General features: G+C 41.5%; 1 protein-coding gene across 1 annotated transcript in view; it reads left to right on the top strand.

Annotated features, from left to right (window-relative positions):
• The window catches only part of pipox (pipecolic acid oxidase), a 28655-nt gene extending 24679 nt beyond the window's left edge, over positions 1-3976 (top strand). Inside the window, exon 8 of the mRNA XM_074640063.1 lies at positions 3524-3976. Within this exon, the coding sequence (XP_074496164.1) occupies positions 3524-3654 (131 nt within the window). The 3' untranslated portion in view covers positions 3655-3976. The remainder of the gene's footprint in view (positions 1-3523) is intronic.
• Positions 3977-15454: the final 11478 nt, after the last annotated feature.

The raw sequence follows: 15454 nt of genomic DNA, 5'->3' as shown, positions 1-15454 counted from the left end.
AGTAGCGTCTTTTTTGAATGATTTCTAGGCGTATTCGTGGACGTTAATTTGCAATGGATTGGTTAGTGGATGATATCATCCTCGGATATCTTCTGATTCAGTGTAAGTCACACTGAATTAAAAGTCTGCTTTCAAATTTGAGTTATGACTCAGAGAAGGAGTATTTTTTGACGCATATTGTGGCAATCAGGCTCTAAGGGTTTTAAAGTAAACCTCCATGAGCTGTGTGTCGTGATCGTGTTGTGATCACCGTGTTGGTGAGCAGCCAAATCAGCATCTACTGAGATATTACTTCCATCATGTGTTCAGTAGAGAGCTATTCCCAAGACATGATTAGCTCAGCTTTGCACAAAGACCAGAGACAGGAAACTGCAAAATGCAAAATGCACCTTCCAACAATTCAAAAACTGTCCCATTTACACTTTGCACCCTTTCTTTTTTTTATTCAACATGTCTGCAAAGTCCAGGTTTCAGAAGCAATTACTACCAAAACTGTCTGTTGACCAACAACTACCGGATGCAGTGACTGAATGCATCATCTCAAAGCTCCTGTCTCCTCATGTGGGGTTGTCAGGTTTGAACTCAGGACTAGATATGAACCTCGCTGAGTCATAAACTGATAAACATGTACATTAAAAAGCTGTGAAGTCACTGGGAGACATATTATTTCATGTTTTACAGAGTGAGGCTAGCAGTGTCTTGCTCCTTTATTCTTGGTAAGCTATACCAAAAATGTCCGTGACCTCTGTATTAACTGCACAGAGATGAAGCTGATACCGTCCTCATCTCATCTAACTCTGGGTTAGATGGCAATGTCAGGCTGTTCCTGGAACAGTATTTGCTTACAGCACACTGAACCTTTTATGGAACATAGAAATATAAGAGGATTTCACATTTGTAATTTAGCTCCCCAGCCATGGCTCAGCCAATCAGAGGACAGAGTGTTATCCAGTGTCTTTTAGGGCTAATTTCTCCTAGTTTAAAAATAAATAATGTTTCATTTTTTTTCAATTTCTTAATTTTCAAATACCCTCCACCATCAACAGTTACTTGCAGCTTTCAGTGTAGTTAAATCAAGACAATGCCACAAATGCAAATCATTGAATTAATTGAATCCAAGGACTGATTTAAAGCTGAATTTTTCAAATATGTTAGCAATTAAAAAGAAAATTAAAAAGACAGTGTAAAAGAAGTTTCAAACACAATGCCGATGCATGCACACACGAAGAAGATAGCCTCATGTGTTCACACGGTCTTCAGAGCTGCAGAATATCCACAAAGTCTAGCTGGACACACCAAACCTTCCATGTATTCTAGGGACATTAGATCCTTAACTTTTAATGAGATGTTCTTGTCCATTGTGAAAGGTGAAAGCGCCTGTGCTTTGGGTCTACACTCATGTTCTTCTCTAATTAATATGGCGGAGGCACCCAGAGGGCCGACTCGACTCCACCTCTCCTCTCCTACACTTACTTCCATTGTCTCCTGGCACTTTCCCATCTCCTCATGCATGTCCTTAACCTAATTATATCTGTAATTAATATCCTGCTCACAAGTCTTTGCTTTCAGAGGAGCTTGCTGGGATAAAGGAACCAAAAGTCTGAAGAGCTACAATACAAATATGTTGATCAAATGAATTAAATACTAAAGATTTTGCTATTTTTACAGCCTTACGAGTAGTGAAGCTTAAAAATTGTTTACACAGCCCCGCCTTCACATCAAATGTTCTGGCGATTATTGTTCTGAAGAGAAAAGGATGCCAGGCAGCGCTGGATGCCGCCTGATATACTGTGGTGACGCACATATTCGGTAGGCACGACCTGATGGGTCGGCTACGTTTACGCAAATCTCAGTGATCTAACGTGAGCATGTGATTGGAGGAGAGTATTACCTATAGCAGGGGTCAGCAACCTTTACTATCAAAAGAGCCCTTTTAGGCAAAAAATAAAAAATAATCTGTCTGGAGCTGCAAAACATTTGAGCATTGTGATAAAGGTAACACAGTTTATAGTCTCAGTATATAGTATATAAGTCTAATGAAGTGATTGCCAAAGTGCAAATGTACTACGTGGTATTAGGGCCACATTGAGGGAAAAAACATCTGAGATTTCCAGAATAAAGTCATAATATTATGAGAAAAAAGTCATACGGTTACGAGAAAAAAAAGTCGTAATATTATGAGAATAAGGTAATAACTTTATGAGAAAAAAAGAACATAATGTAAAATTACTACTTCATAATATTATGACTTTATTCTCGTAATATTATGACTTTATTCTCGAAATCTGAGATTTTTTTTTTTCCTCAATGTGGCCCTAATACTCCGTCATACCATAGACCTACAACAATGATAAATACAATTGAAAATGTAAACAAAAAAACTGTTATTCACCAGCTTCTTCTCTGCCGCGGCTGCTGATTGATCTCCTTTATTTTGTTCCATTCTCACACAGTTTTATCAGGACTGTTTCATGTCACTTTTGTTTTTACTCTGACAGATGCGACTTGAAATTACTTGACGTGGGTTTAGGCATCCATTTTTGTTAGCTTTTTCTTTTAAAAGGTACTTCCATATTATCAAGCTCCAAGTTTTCCAGTCATAGTTATGACTTGGATGAATGCCATTTAAGTCGGAAACTGGCAATTATGATAATTGTCACATGACTTCAATGTTCCATTATACTCCGATCTTAATGTATAGGTTACAGAGAACAACTTCAAGCTCTGCTTATTCTGTTTATTAGCCAGTGTAAATTGTTCTTTATTGTTAGTGCTCATTCTCCAATAGCAGTAAAGAGCCGTATTGGAGAGGTTCACTGGGCTTCTTCCATAATACAGAAAAAAATGTGTTGCCTTCCTCCCCCTCCTTCACTACGTGCATTTGTCATCAAAGCCTGACACAAGTGTTTTAAAGCAAGTACTGGGGGGGTTGCCATAGCTACAAAGTCGCCCTGTGGGCTTGGCCATCTATTGAGGTTTTCCATTCTCCTTCTCTGGTGAGATGAAAATTCACGTGGCCAAACTGTCAGAGCCGAGCTTTTATAACTTCAAAGCCAAGCCGAATCCACGGGAGCTCCGAGACCTTTGTCAGATGGCAATATGCTGCATTCCTCAAGCCCTGTTGACATTCACAGTTTGCCTCTCAGACCTTAGCAGCAAGGACAATCAGACTGCTGCATTTTGAAAATGCACACTCTCTCATCTTCTGGGCTTGAGCACATGAAGCCATTCCGCAGAGAAAGGACAAACCTCCCTTAATTTAGCATTTGGTCCCGGTTCACTAAAGTGAATAGATGCTCGGTGACAGGCATCGCGGCAGCTGTACTCTTCTTTTATGTATTCACTCATGTGGGGCTCGAACCCTTCGCCTGACTCAGACAGAGACCCAGAGACGCAGGCTATTTATAGGCTAACCACAAGGTGCAGGCCATGCATTTGATCACAGGAGGATGTTGATTCATCTGACATAGTTTGATGATCTACGTACGTACTTTTGCTCACCGCGATGACTTCTCTTCTCCAGGTCACGGCTTCAAGTTTGGACCAATCATTGGCAAGCTGCTGTGTGAACTCAGCCTGGGAGAAGTGCCCTCCTATGACCTTTCACCTTTCCGAATCGGACGCTTCCAGGCAAGGACCAAATCAGCTTTATAGAGCTGGGACTGGATACACAGCACATCAACAGACCACCGAGAAGTCTTATATAATTGTAATTGTAGAATGATTTGAGATTGCCATGGTAATTTAGCCCTACATTGTTCAACGCAATTACACAATGACTGTACGTATGTTTTGTCTACTGCTTTATTTGATGTAGTCTATGTGTGTTAATTCCACATGGTGTAATCAGCACTCATGCATCATTACATTTTGTGATTAATTCTTGTGAAATGTAATTATTCATTAATATGTACTTTAGCTTTGGCAATAATGTAACCTGAACATTCATGCCAATAAAGCTTATTTGAATTGGAAAGTCTGTGTGTTTACATGCAGTTACGAAACCAGGTTAAAGTTGGCTCAATGCAGTAATCTGGGAACCAGGTTCATTTGCTTTCTTGCCGAGAGTGAGATGAGAAGAAACCACTCTCGTGTCTGTATGTTGAATATGAAGCTAAAACCAGGAGGTGATTATAGCTTAGCTTAGCATAAAGACTGGACGCACGGGGAAACGACTACAGTAGCCTGACTCTGTCCAAAGTTTTAAAAAAATCTGCCTACCAGAACTTTTTAAGGAGACGTATCATGAAAAACTCCCTTTTTCAGCGCTTGTGCACATCCTTTTGGGTATCTGGAGTTCTTACCAGCCCATAAACCGTTAAATAAGACAACCCAGTCAGTTTTTTGTGATTCAACAAGCCATTTAGATTCCTATGTCACATGCAGGCTCATTAGAATATATCGCCCACGACTTGAGAACTACCTTTGCAAAGGTGCACCAGATTTTAGTTTCAGACAGAGGATGAATACAGGTACAGTATATTCAGACAGACAGTGTGAGAAATACAATGTTTTTTTGAACATTAAAGCATCTTAACATGTTCTAGTAGAAACCCAGAATACAAGTGTGAACCTGGAAATTATATGTAAAGTTTTGCTAATTACTGTAAAACACCTAGTTTGTTTAATCAGTACACAAACAGAAATGCAAAAGTGACATGTTGTGATTTTACAGGGAGTTATGTGGTAAAACTAACACAACACAACATTGCATGTCATTTTTCCACTTTTGTTTGTTTTTTGTCTTGTTTTTTTGTAACACAGGTACAACATGTATAGGCTATAGTAGTGACATTTAGAGTTGCTGGTTGACAGATTTGTGGGACAGAGCCAGGCTAGCTATTTCTCCGTACTTCTCCAGTGTTATTTATGCTCAGTTAAGCTAACTGCCTGGTGGCTCTAACTTCACATTTACTTCATATTTACCATACAGGCTCTGGGCAAGAATGTGCATTTTCCCAAAATGTTGAACTATTTCTTCAAGCATCATGTATAGGAGAAACCTGGTGTCTGTAATTGGTATAGAAACCTGATTTCCTCAGCTAGATTTCTCCGACAGAAGGCTGATTTCTTCGCCACATATATAAACACATTACCAGGTTTCTAATCAACTTAACATGTATGCATGTGCATGACAAAGACTTCATTATCGCTATGATGGCAGCAGGATGAAAGGAGAGATCATATTACATTACATTTATTTAGCTGATGCTTTTATCCAAATTGACGTACAATAAGTGCAATCAAAAATGTCGGTAAAGCACAAAAAGTGCAAGAATCATGCAAGTACATCAACTGCATCAAATATGCTGAACTGCTTCAATTTTATTTTATTTTATTTTATTTTATGGGCCAAGTCTGAATAGATGACGGTTCAGTCTGAAGATGTGCATAGTTTGTGCTGTCCTGAGGTCATTGAGGAGCTCGTTCCACCATTGTAGAGCCAGGACAGCAAACAGTCATGACTTTTTTGAACGGTAGCTGGGCCCCCTTGTAATGAGAAAGTAGCAAGCCGATCAGCTGTAGCAAGTGTAGTGGATGGGCTGGGTTGTAGGGTTTGACCATGTCCTGGATATAGGATTGGCCTGAGCCATTCGCAGTACAGTATAGGCAAGTACCAGTGTCTTGAATCGGATTCAAGCAGCCACCTGGAGCCAGTGCAGGGTCCGGAGGAGCGGCGTAATGTGGGAGAACTGCACCAATGCAAACTTTTATTCAAAATAATTACATTTGGAGTCAAACTAAAACTGAAACTGATTCTGACTGACTAAAATAACTTCTAAATAAGTCAGTTTCCAAACCTCTTTGTAAATTTCACATAATTGTTTCAACATTTTCATGAGAAAAAGCTGTCCTGTATTTCTATAGAGCCTTCCCTCAGTTCATGGAAATGCTTTGTATGATTTCTTGGAGTAACCTGCTTTCTTGTGTTCATGTACACTTCCTGAATTATCAACCCATCCTCATCCCAACTCATCACATATTGCCGCTTTGTCAGGACCCTTTGGCGCAACAAAGAACCTTATATAATGAACCAGGAATAAACTAATACTGCCTTGATTTTGACCAGAGAACCAACATCGACAACTGAAGTCTAACATTGTTGTGCAATTGTAAATTTATCCATCTGTGACAAATGGTAATAAAAAAAAGCTATAATCTTATTGGCTTGTATGATTTCATGCATCAGTACACCTCCCTCTTGCTGCCTTCCCAGCATTCACCATTTTGCCAACTAAGTACATGGTTAAAAAGACATCAGCCGTCGAGCCATTTGTCTATGTGAAGCCAGCTGCGTGCTTAGGCTCCAGAGGTGGCCTATTGCCTGGATCTATTTCCCCATGTACCGGTAAACATTTTAATCACTAATCAGACGGCCTATTACAATGGATGCCAACCACGGCCATCAGTGGGAATGGGAAAATTATGCAGCGAAACGGCAGAGATCAGCAAGCCATTTGCTCCCTTGCCTCTAAGTGACTTCAGATGGATAGCAAGGGGCCATTATGCAAATTGCAAGAATTAGAAGTACATTAAACATGCAAATGCAAATATTCAACCACCAATAATCATCAAGCAGGACCAACTGAAACACCTATCTGGAACATTATCTAGCTTGTAAAATCCAATAAAGCCTTGAAAAAAGCCAACTTTCTCTCTGCACACAATTCTCTGAGGTGCATAATTGGTAATGGCATCCAGTCTGCTTATTGTATTATGGTACCGGTCCAGAGTTCACACTGTACATCATAGAGGCATTGCAGAGGGGAGAAAAAAACGTGGCACAGATCGCAAATGGATCTGAGTGCTCAGTGCTGCGTGAGCACAGGTTATAGCAAGAATAATTCAGCTGGAAGAACTACTATTATATTAACAATTCATCATATCACTATGTGCAATGTGAAAGGGTTTGCTTGTAGTGATGGACCCACAGAGAATTATCACCAACACTGTAGTTTCCCTCAGCTCTATGGAGTTTTCAGCTTCGAGCTCATTGTTTTTGTATTCCAACCGTGCAAACTGCGCTCATCTACCGGGTTTCCAGCAGAACACAGCTGTTTTTCAGTGACAAAGCTCTGATAACACCACTGTACACTAGCTGCTCAGCAGCAAAAGGAACACAAACACAATTATGGTGAACACAGTAGAGCATTTAGCAGCTAAAGAGACAGATGTTTTTTCTCAGGAGTTGGTGGAGACCAAACCAGAGCTAAAAGGAGAGTGAATACATTCATCAGGTGGACACAAACATGACTCTAAATGAATGTTAGTGTTGCTCAGTGTCTGCTGGATGTAAAAATAGACAAGGTTTTGCAAACGCACACATCATCTTTGTAAAGGAATGACATGTTATATTGTGTTTACTTACTGTGCTTGTTTCACTGCCCCAAGGTGTCAAAATCAATCAATCAATCAACAAATAAACAATACAACTTGAAGTACTAGATGTACATATTTTTTGACAAGGCCAAAAAGAAAAACAGATGATTCATATCAAGCGAGCACATGTCAAAAACTGAGGTCAAGGAAATATGACAAAGCTCTCACTTTCAGTGTCAGTAGAGCCGGAAAGCTTTATGTCTTTTGTTACTTAAAACTTTGGCAGTTTGGTCAAAGTTTATTAAAAGACTATGTAACTTGTGCCGAACAGCAAACACCATGGCCAAAAAGTCTTACCCAAGACTCTCTTGAGTAATTTGTTTTAAAGACATTATCCTTACACAACCTGTCTAAGACAGGAAGTGGAGTGGGACTACAGACAGGACTTCTACTATTCTGATTTAGCAGTTAAATGTGAAACGTTTGCATTACTTTTTCCTTAAAAAAAAAAAAATCACATAGTAACGCTTTACTTTGTGTTTTTTTTGCATTTGTACTTTACATCAGTAAACCTGCTTGTTGTCCAGCTGCCTGTTCCCCATGAGTGAGGATTGTGGGTGACCGTGGCTCAGAGGCCTTCCACCAATCAGAAGGTCGGCGATTTGATCCCCGGCTCCTCCGGTCACATGTCGGAGTGTCCTTGAGCAAGATACTTAACCCCAAATTGCTCCTGATCGGTGTGAATTAGTATTTCGATTAGATCCTGATGGGTGGGTTGGCACCTTGCATGGCAGCTTCTGCCATCAGTGTATGAATGTGTGTGAATGGGCGAATGCTGACATTTAGAAAAGCGCTATATAAATGCAAGTCCATTTACCATGTGGGATTCTTTTTTGTCATTTCTTTGTGCAGTTTCACTTGTTTCAGGAACTTGAAAAAATTCTATGAAATTATTTGTATTGGAAACAGGTAAAAACAAATACAAAGCTCATTGCTGGGTTTTTATTTTAACTCATAATAAAAATAAGCCAATCTTTCCGTATGACTTTTTCAGATGGGGAATTTCTGTGTCAAGTATTTCACAGTTAGTTTTTAATTTGTACTCATAGAGACCTGTTTGTAAACCTTGTAAATCAGAAATCTCTGTCTGACTCATCTGCTCATTTTTCAACCACATTATACACCTCAATCCTGCCTGCTTTTCATCCTGCTTGTAAAGGCTCACCACTCCTCAGTCGACATTCAACGTATCCATGGTTTGCAGACACTTACAATACCAACATTTTTTTTGTGTCTCCAAATACAATGTTTGACAACCACTGGTATGATTTATAAAGAATCACTGAAACCCACATGTAGTAGAGACCAGGTGCTGCAGCTGCCTACACAAACCTTCCTTGTATAGAACCCTGTGATATCATGACAGAATAAAGAGGGACAAACAGGAGCACCAGTGGTTAGCTAAAGGTTGTCCCAGAGGGGGTGAAGCCAACCATTGGAACCATCTCTCACACCGCTGCTGTGACATTGGAATGATGGAAAAGAAGAAAAACAAAAATACATAGTGAGACGGAGAATGACAGCAGAAGTATTTTCCACTTGGCTAAGCTTACAGCGCAGTGTCACAACTGTTCCCTCTCTCTCACTGTTGTGCAGGAAATATGCCACTGCTGTCATGGAGGTTTCAGGCAAACGCAAGCTTGAGATCATAAGTGACATTTTCCCAGAAAGCAAACAGATTTGATGCAGTGATGAATATTTACAGGGGCAGCGGTAACCTGAAGGTGTCTCTGGAGCGAGGCGCATAGCCCAGAGGAGTTTGACTAGACAGCTTGGAGAGGCTCACGGTGGAACAGTTTGGAACTGGGCAGCTGCCACTGGTCACCGAGAGTGTACTGGGATATGCAGGCATTAATATATGTACACTGATGCATTGCACAAGAGTTGGCTCAGCTCCCTGAAGTGCTCTATAATGTGACAGCTCAAGGAGGCCATGTTTGGTTTGGTTAAAAATGCAATTGTTTTTCATGGGACCGGGTTAAATGCTGGATTTGAGCTGTTGATATTTAAGTCCACTGAAGGCCCGAAAACATGATGTTTACAATAGGAAAGGACAAAAAAGGGGACAAAAACACCATCAAAAGGTTTCTATCATCAACTATTTTGTCATGATTCCACTCATGACCTCAGCCTTCCTAATGTGTCTCTTCCCTTTTTCCCTTTGTGTCTGTCTTGTGCGGGCGTGTCTGGCTGTATGTGTAGGTGTGTGAGTTTTCTCCCTGGCAGTCTCTCTCTCTCTCACGCTGATGTAATCAACGCACCTGATCAACCTGCGCAGCTGCAGATCATCCAATCATCCGCCTCAGCTGAAATACCCTGGACTTCCAGACGTTCAGCGCCAGATCGTTGACTCAACCCAAGTGGTAGTTTCGCCTCGGCCTCTTAGTTGTTTCTTGCTAGAAATCTTGTTCATAGTCTTTTTGATCTTGTTTATGCCACTAACGTTTTGTTCTCCTGTGCCTAGGATCACCGCCTGCCTGCCTGCCTGCCCTGCTCATGCCCACCTCGTCACTCATCCATTCATTCTGCCAATATTCCTGCTTTTTGGCAATAACGCCTTTTTGTTCAACTGCCACCATCGTCTGTGTCTGCATTTGGGTCCAAAACTACACTGATCGTAACATATTTACCTCAAATAGATTCCTTAAAGGGACTATTTGTAACTTTGTACGCGCATAAATGTAGCGGGTCGTCACACATGCGCGCTCGCATATGCGCGTTCGCGTGTAGCCGCTGTACCCTCCTCCTCTGCCTGCTCTCCTTCACTCAGACAGCTCAGCTCGCTCCACCTCTAGACGTGAACGTGCGTTCACTACACACTGCAGAAGAGTTAGTTTAGCTCTGAGAATATCTAGTGAATGCACAGGGGACGTTTGTGCAGAAATAACTGCTGCAGCTCCTCCAGACCAACAGAGGTTTTCCGTGTCTTGTGAAGTGACGGAGCTTTACGTTGTCTTCTCGTTACCGACCGGGTGCCGGTGTCTCCCCTGCTCTCTCCGGCTGCGGGCGGAGAGAGCAGGGAGACATGCTGCAGAGCTCCGCTGCCTCAGCCTGCACTTAGGCAGGAAAAGCCAACACTAGGATCAGCAGTGATTCATGGAGAGACATTCGTCTGGTCAGCTAACATTACTGCCAAGCAGCTGAAATATAGAGTGGTATTGTGGTTTTAGGTGACGTGTGTCGCCTCACTGTTTTGAGCGATGCTCGTTCAGGTATATTGAGAGCGAGCAAGCGTGAGCCCGACGCTGACTTTCGTTGATTTCACGGCCACAGGTGTCGCTGTTAAGAAGCATTTCTGAAAGTTACAAATAGTCCCTTTAAAGGTTTCAATGAGGTTTAACTTTCTTTTTGGATTAAAATGGTTCTCAAATGGGTTCATAGATATCTTCATTCACCATTAGAAACAGTAGAGAACAACGATAATAATCACCACATTTAAAAGCCCTGTACACATAGGTGTTTTAAGGGGCAGAGCTATACTGTAATTACTGGAGGTCACCAGACTACATCTACTAATGAGAATGATATATGATAGTTTGTTCCAACCCTCAGTGGTGTGACAACAATAACAAAAGGTTAAATATTGTAACGTTAGTTCCATAAGCACAGGCGGAGCCCTCTTCTGGACCCTATATTGGTAATACTCTCCTCCAATCCCACTGAGATTTGCATAAAGGTAGCCGGCCAATCAGGATGTGCCTACCGAATATGTGCATCCTCACGGTATATATGGCAGCATCCATCGCTGTCTATATCCTACACCCTCTTCAGCGAGCGGCGCTGGAGCAATAGGGCCCCCTTGGTAGAGGGCTCCGCCTGTGCTTATAGAAGGTTACAAATATTATAACCTTCGTTCTACATCACAGAGGCTCCGCCCTCTACTGGACTCTATGGGTGGGTGGAGCTCGATGTATGTACAATCTGTCTTGACACCATCTCGACCTAACCACACTGATCCAGACATGTTGATGTTGTAGCATTGTATGTTTTGGCACACTTTGCTCATGTAAATAATATTTTATTGTTATTCTATGTTTATATTTTATATTTTCAAAGTTAGTTGTAGTAGTAGTCTGATATATATATAGTGTATTCTAATTTATTTTTTTATATTGTGTATACTATAGATATTTATGTCTATTGTTGATAAGTATATTTACTGTTCCTGTACATTGCCTGGATAGCCTGCTGCTGTAACACAAGAATTTCCATCAACAAAGTCAGTCCATCCATCCATCCATCCATCCATCCTGTTTTCTAGTTTCATATGATTCCAGTACCTTCACTATAGCTCTAAAACGGAGCATGCTACAGCCTCGGAAAGACATTAAAGTCAGTCGGGATCGCCGGTGATCCTGCAGGTCTCAGAGTTTTAAAGGATGAAGTATTAGTGCAGTACACACAGGACTATTTTAATCCTTTTTTTGTCAGTATAGTGTACCTTGATTACCCGGAAAAGGCCATGTACTATACGTCCTGTTAAAATGCTGAAGCACGACTAACAATGTAGCTGTAAATATGCACATGCATATCCCTTGAGTGGTTGGATGTGTGAATAACTTTGCAGTGTGATGTGGAGAGCTGCCGGTGACCTTCTGAGGGCAGAGCTGTAGCTCAGAGGCCTTTTCCAAACACTCCTACACAACCCCAGAGATGAGCCTTGACATGAGGTCGGCCTTCACCAGCCCCCCCACCCCCTCGGGCTCCGCTTCACCTGTCCTCCTGATCAACACTGCTGCAGGACTCTGTATGCACGCTGCTGCCGTTACTGAGTCTCAGCTAACCTGGACCTACAGTATGTACGACAGACCTCCAGCTGCGTCCCAGAGGCAACACTAAAACCAACAGCCTACAGGTCTTCGCACGGTGATAAACACTTGAAAGCTCGGCCAGTAGGAGAGCACTGGAGAGGGTCACATGAATGAGAGCAATCAGTATGAAATATGAACACTGATTCAGTGAACACGGTCTCCTCTGACATGCAGGAGGAAGTGGAAATCAGCATGAACCCAAACAAGCAAAACACAAGATGTTATTATGTTTGCAACAACAACAGGAAAGAAATCCTGCGCCAACATTTCTATCATCAACAATCTTCTGCCCCTTTACGCCATGTGAGAAGAAGTTATTTGAGTACCTGTGTATCCTTGGTGAGGGATGAAGTAGGCCTGAAGTCTGGCTGCAGTCAGCTTGTTTCCACAGATCCTTTTTCAATATCCCAATTATAGGATACTGTTGAGCTTCTACAGAAATCTTTGGCTGTGTGGTTAAAGTATAAACTGTAACCATAAAGTCTTTCACAGTGGTGGAGGAGCAACTCAGGATTGTCTGGAGTCTGACTGGATGCTCAACAGTAGTGATGTTAAGTGCTCTGCCGAGGCTTTCGGAGCGTGTGTCGAGTAATCCGGGAAGTTTTCTGTGAAGCGCGTATCGAAGCCCGTATCGTTTTAGACAAATGACGCCATTGTTACGCCACTGTCTAGGAGGGGTCGGAGCGCAACATAAAAATATATTCCCTCCCCGGTCCCCAAACCACAATCTCAGGACTAGATTTTGAGTTAAGTAAAAAAAGATTTATTACTAAACTCAATTTAACAAACAATACAATGAGAGAATATAACTCAGGGTGAACAAAGGCCAAAACAACAAACACAATCTATCTTTTGAACACCCTGACTAACCTTAAACAAAACAATCAAGCAAACCAAAATACAGTTACTAAATCTGGCTCCCTAGGATGCAGCAGATAAACATGAGAGAAAGTTAATTAAAGAAACATGGCAGTTCACCCCTACCAAACAATTTACTATTTTAAAACAAAGAAAAAGACTCCTACAAGTCATACAATCTCACAAAAACTACTAGAGCACTAAGGCTACTAAATCCACACTAAGTTGCAAGTTAACCACAAAGGTTTGGAGGCCGAGGACAGATTGAGGCTGCTGTCAGTTAGCTATCACCGGACTACTGGGCACCAGAGCATTTTAAACTGCCGAGATGATGGAGGGACCAATCAGCAGCCGGCACAGCCCAGACCGAACCCACACCTCCAGCCAATCAGAGAGCGAGCACCTAAATAGGAAATCAAAGATTCTCACCACACAAGGTGAACTGCGCCTTGTCTGGAAAGTAGACGAGATCAGGCGGCAGCAGCAGGGGGCAGTGACAAAAAGCTGTGGTCAAGTCGGACAGTTTTCAGCCGTTTCCAGCAGCCTTCACAGAATTTACAGGAAGTCACAGAGACAGTTACTTCCTGTTAGATCCGATCTGTAGGCCACTTGTAGTTTTCAGACCAAGTTGGGATTTATTTATATTGATTTGTAAATATATGTGGAAATGTGCGGGTCTGGCATTGGATTCTATCCTTTATTATTTTTATGTCCACCTTGTATAGCACTTTGTAATGAGCACTCGTTTTGATAAGTGTTATACTGTATATAGATAACCTTCATTATTATAACATTATTATTATCAACCACACAAGATGTGTTAGTGAACAGATGAAACCTTCATTGCACAACATGAGACTAATACAATCTAGTGTTATATATTACAATTACACAGTGATTTTCTACAACACGTGGTGTTTGCTGTCAAAACTAAGAGCCAATCAGCTCTTTGATCAGGCGCGAGCCAGGCGTTTCCCATAATGCCCTGGGTCTTGCAGTCGGTGGAGAGCAACTGCGGCGCCTGGCTCTAAAAACTGCGGTCGGCATCAAGTCGGACACAAATCAAACCGGCATGCATTGCGTGTCTATCGCCGGTGATCGATTCTGCGCCGGCCTGGCTCATCTCGAAGCCTAAAGAGACACTCACTCACAAAACACAGTCACACAAAGATCCTCACAAGATGGAGAGACACTCACTCTGACACTAATACAAGTACATTTCACTATACGGCCGGAGCCATAACAGTCATTGAAGACCCCCAAAAGCCGAAATAAAGTTGAGAACTTATTATTCCTGAATAAAAACGAATAATGTCTCCCATCTATCATTTTCCTACAGTTACACAAGCACATTTACTCCCCTCTGCCCGGTTAAACCACTGCCACATATCTGGAATATATCTGCCTGTTTTACACTCTTTGGTGGTATCGTGTGCATATGAAGTCCAGATGAAGCCTCGTGAAATGAACCAGTTTGCTGGAGAGCTTCAGTGCTTCATGAAGCTCCATCACCAGTCAACAAGATATACAGAACAGCCCTCAGTTAGCAGCCATGTTGGCTGTCAGTCATTTTGACCTTTAAAGGGTCACTTCACGCAAATTACAAGGACATGTTTTACACTTACTTCTCGTGCTTTGGGGGAATTTGGGAGGTTTTAACTACCTGGGGGAAGTTTACACTCAATACTGCATATTTTATGAGATTATTCTAGTATTTTTTTTGACTTTTTACGAACAACAACATAAAAGAATGAATTTAAAAAAATAAGTATTATTATTTCTCCCCAAGAATTGTATTACTTCAATGTCAAGGGGGCTTTGAAACACCATTAGTCCCTTTATGTTGGAAATTACATTTAGAGAAAGTATAATTGAACACTTTCCTTCTGGTTTCTGGTGATGGTTTTCTGAGGGTGGTTGGGGTAAATGGAAACGGTGCCCTGTGCTAGATATTTTTTTTCCACAGACCTTGCTGTGGAAAAAAAATATTTTTAATGATGCAGAACAGGTATCTCAAAACGTCAGCTAATAAAACTAAAAGTATGCATGGCCGGACAGCGGTGGGGATAAGTGATAAATCATGTGAACATTTTGTGTAATTTGGGTGAAGTGACCTTTTAAATGTGTTCTGTTTGTTGTGTGCTGTCTTAGGGCGAAGATGTCAGGCTTGACATTTACATTAAGAAGGAAAAAACAACTTTAAGTTCATGGTTGTATACAGTATATCCCATATCAAATGTTACAGCGAACAATTATGACATATGATGGCCTGCGTCCAGGGGTGGAGTGGCCATCTAGCATACCAGGCATTTTCCCAGTGGGCCAACCAGTCTATAGGGCGACACAAGAGTTTTTTTGTTTTTTTTTGTGACTGATAGATGGTCGATCAGCCCATTCACATCTTT

The sequence above is a fragment of the Sebastes fasciatus genome, chromosome 7 (assembly GCF_043250625.1).
Source record: "Sebastes fasciatus isolate fSebFas1 chromosome 7, fSebFas1.pri, whole genome shotgun sequence".
NCBI lineage: Eukaryota > Metazoa > Chordata > Actinopteri > Perciformes > Sebastidae > Sebastes > Sebastes fasciatus.
Note: the sequence above shows the minus strand (reverse complement) of the source record. Positions and strands in the feature narration are given on the sequence as shown.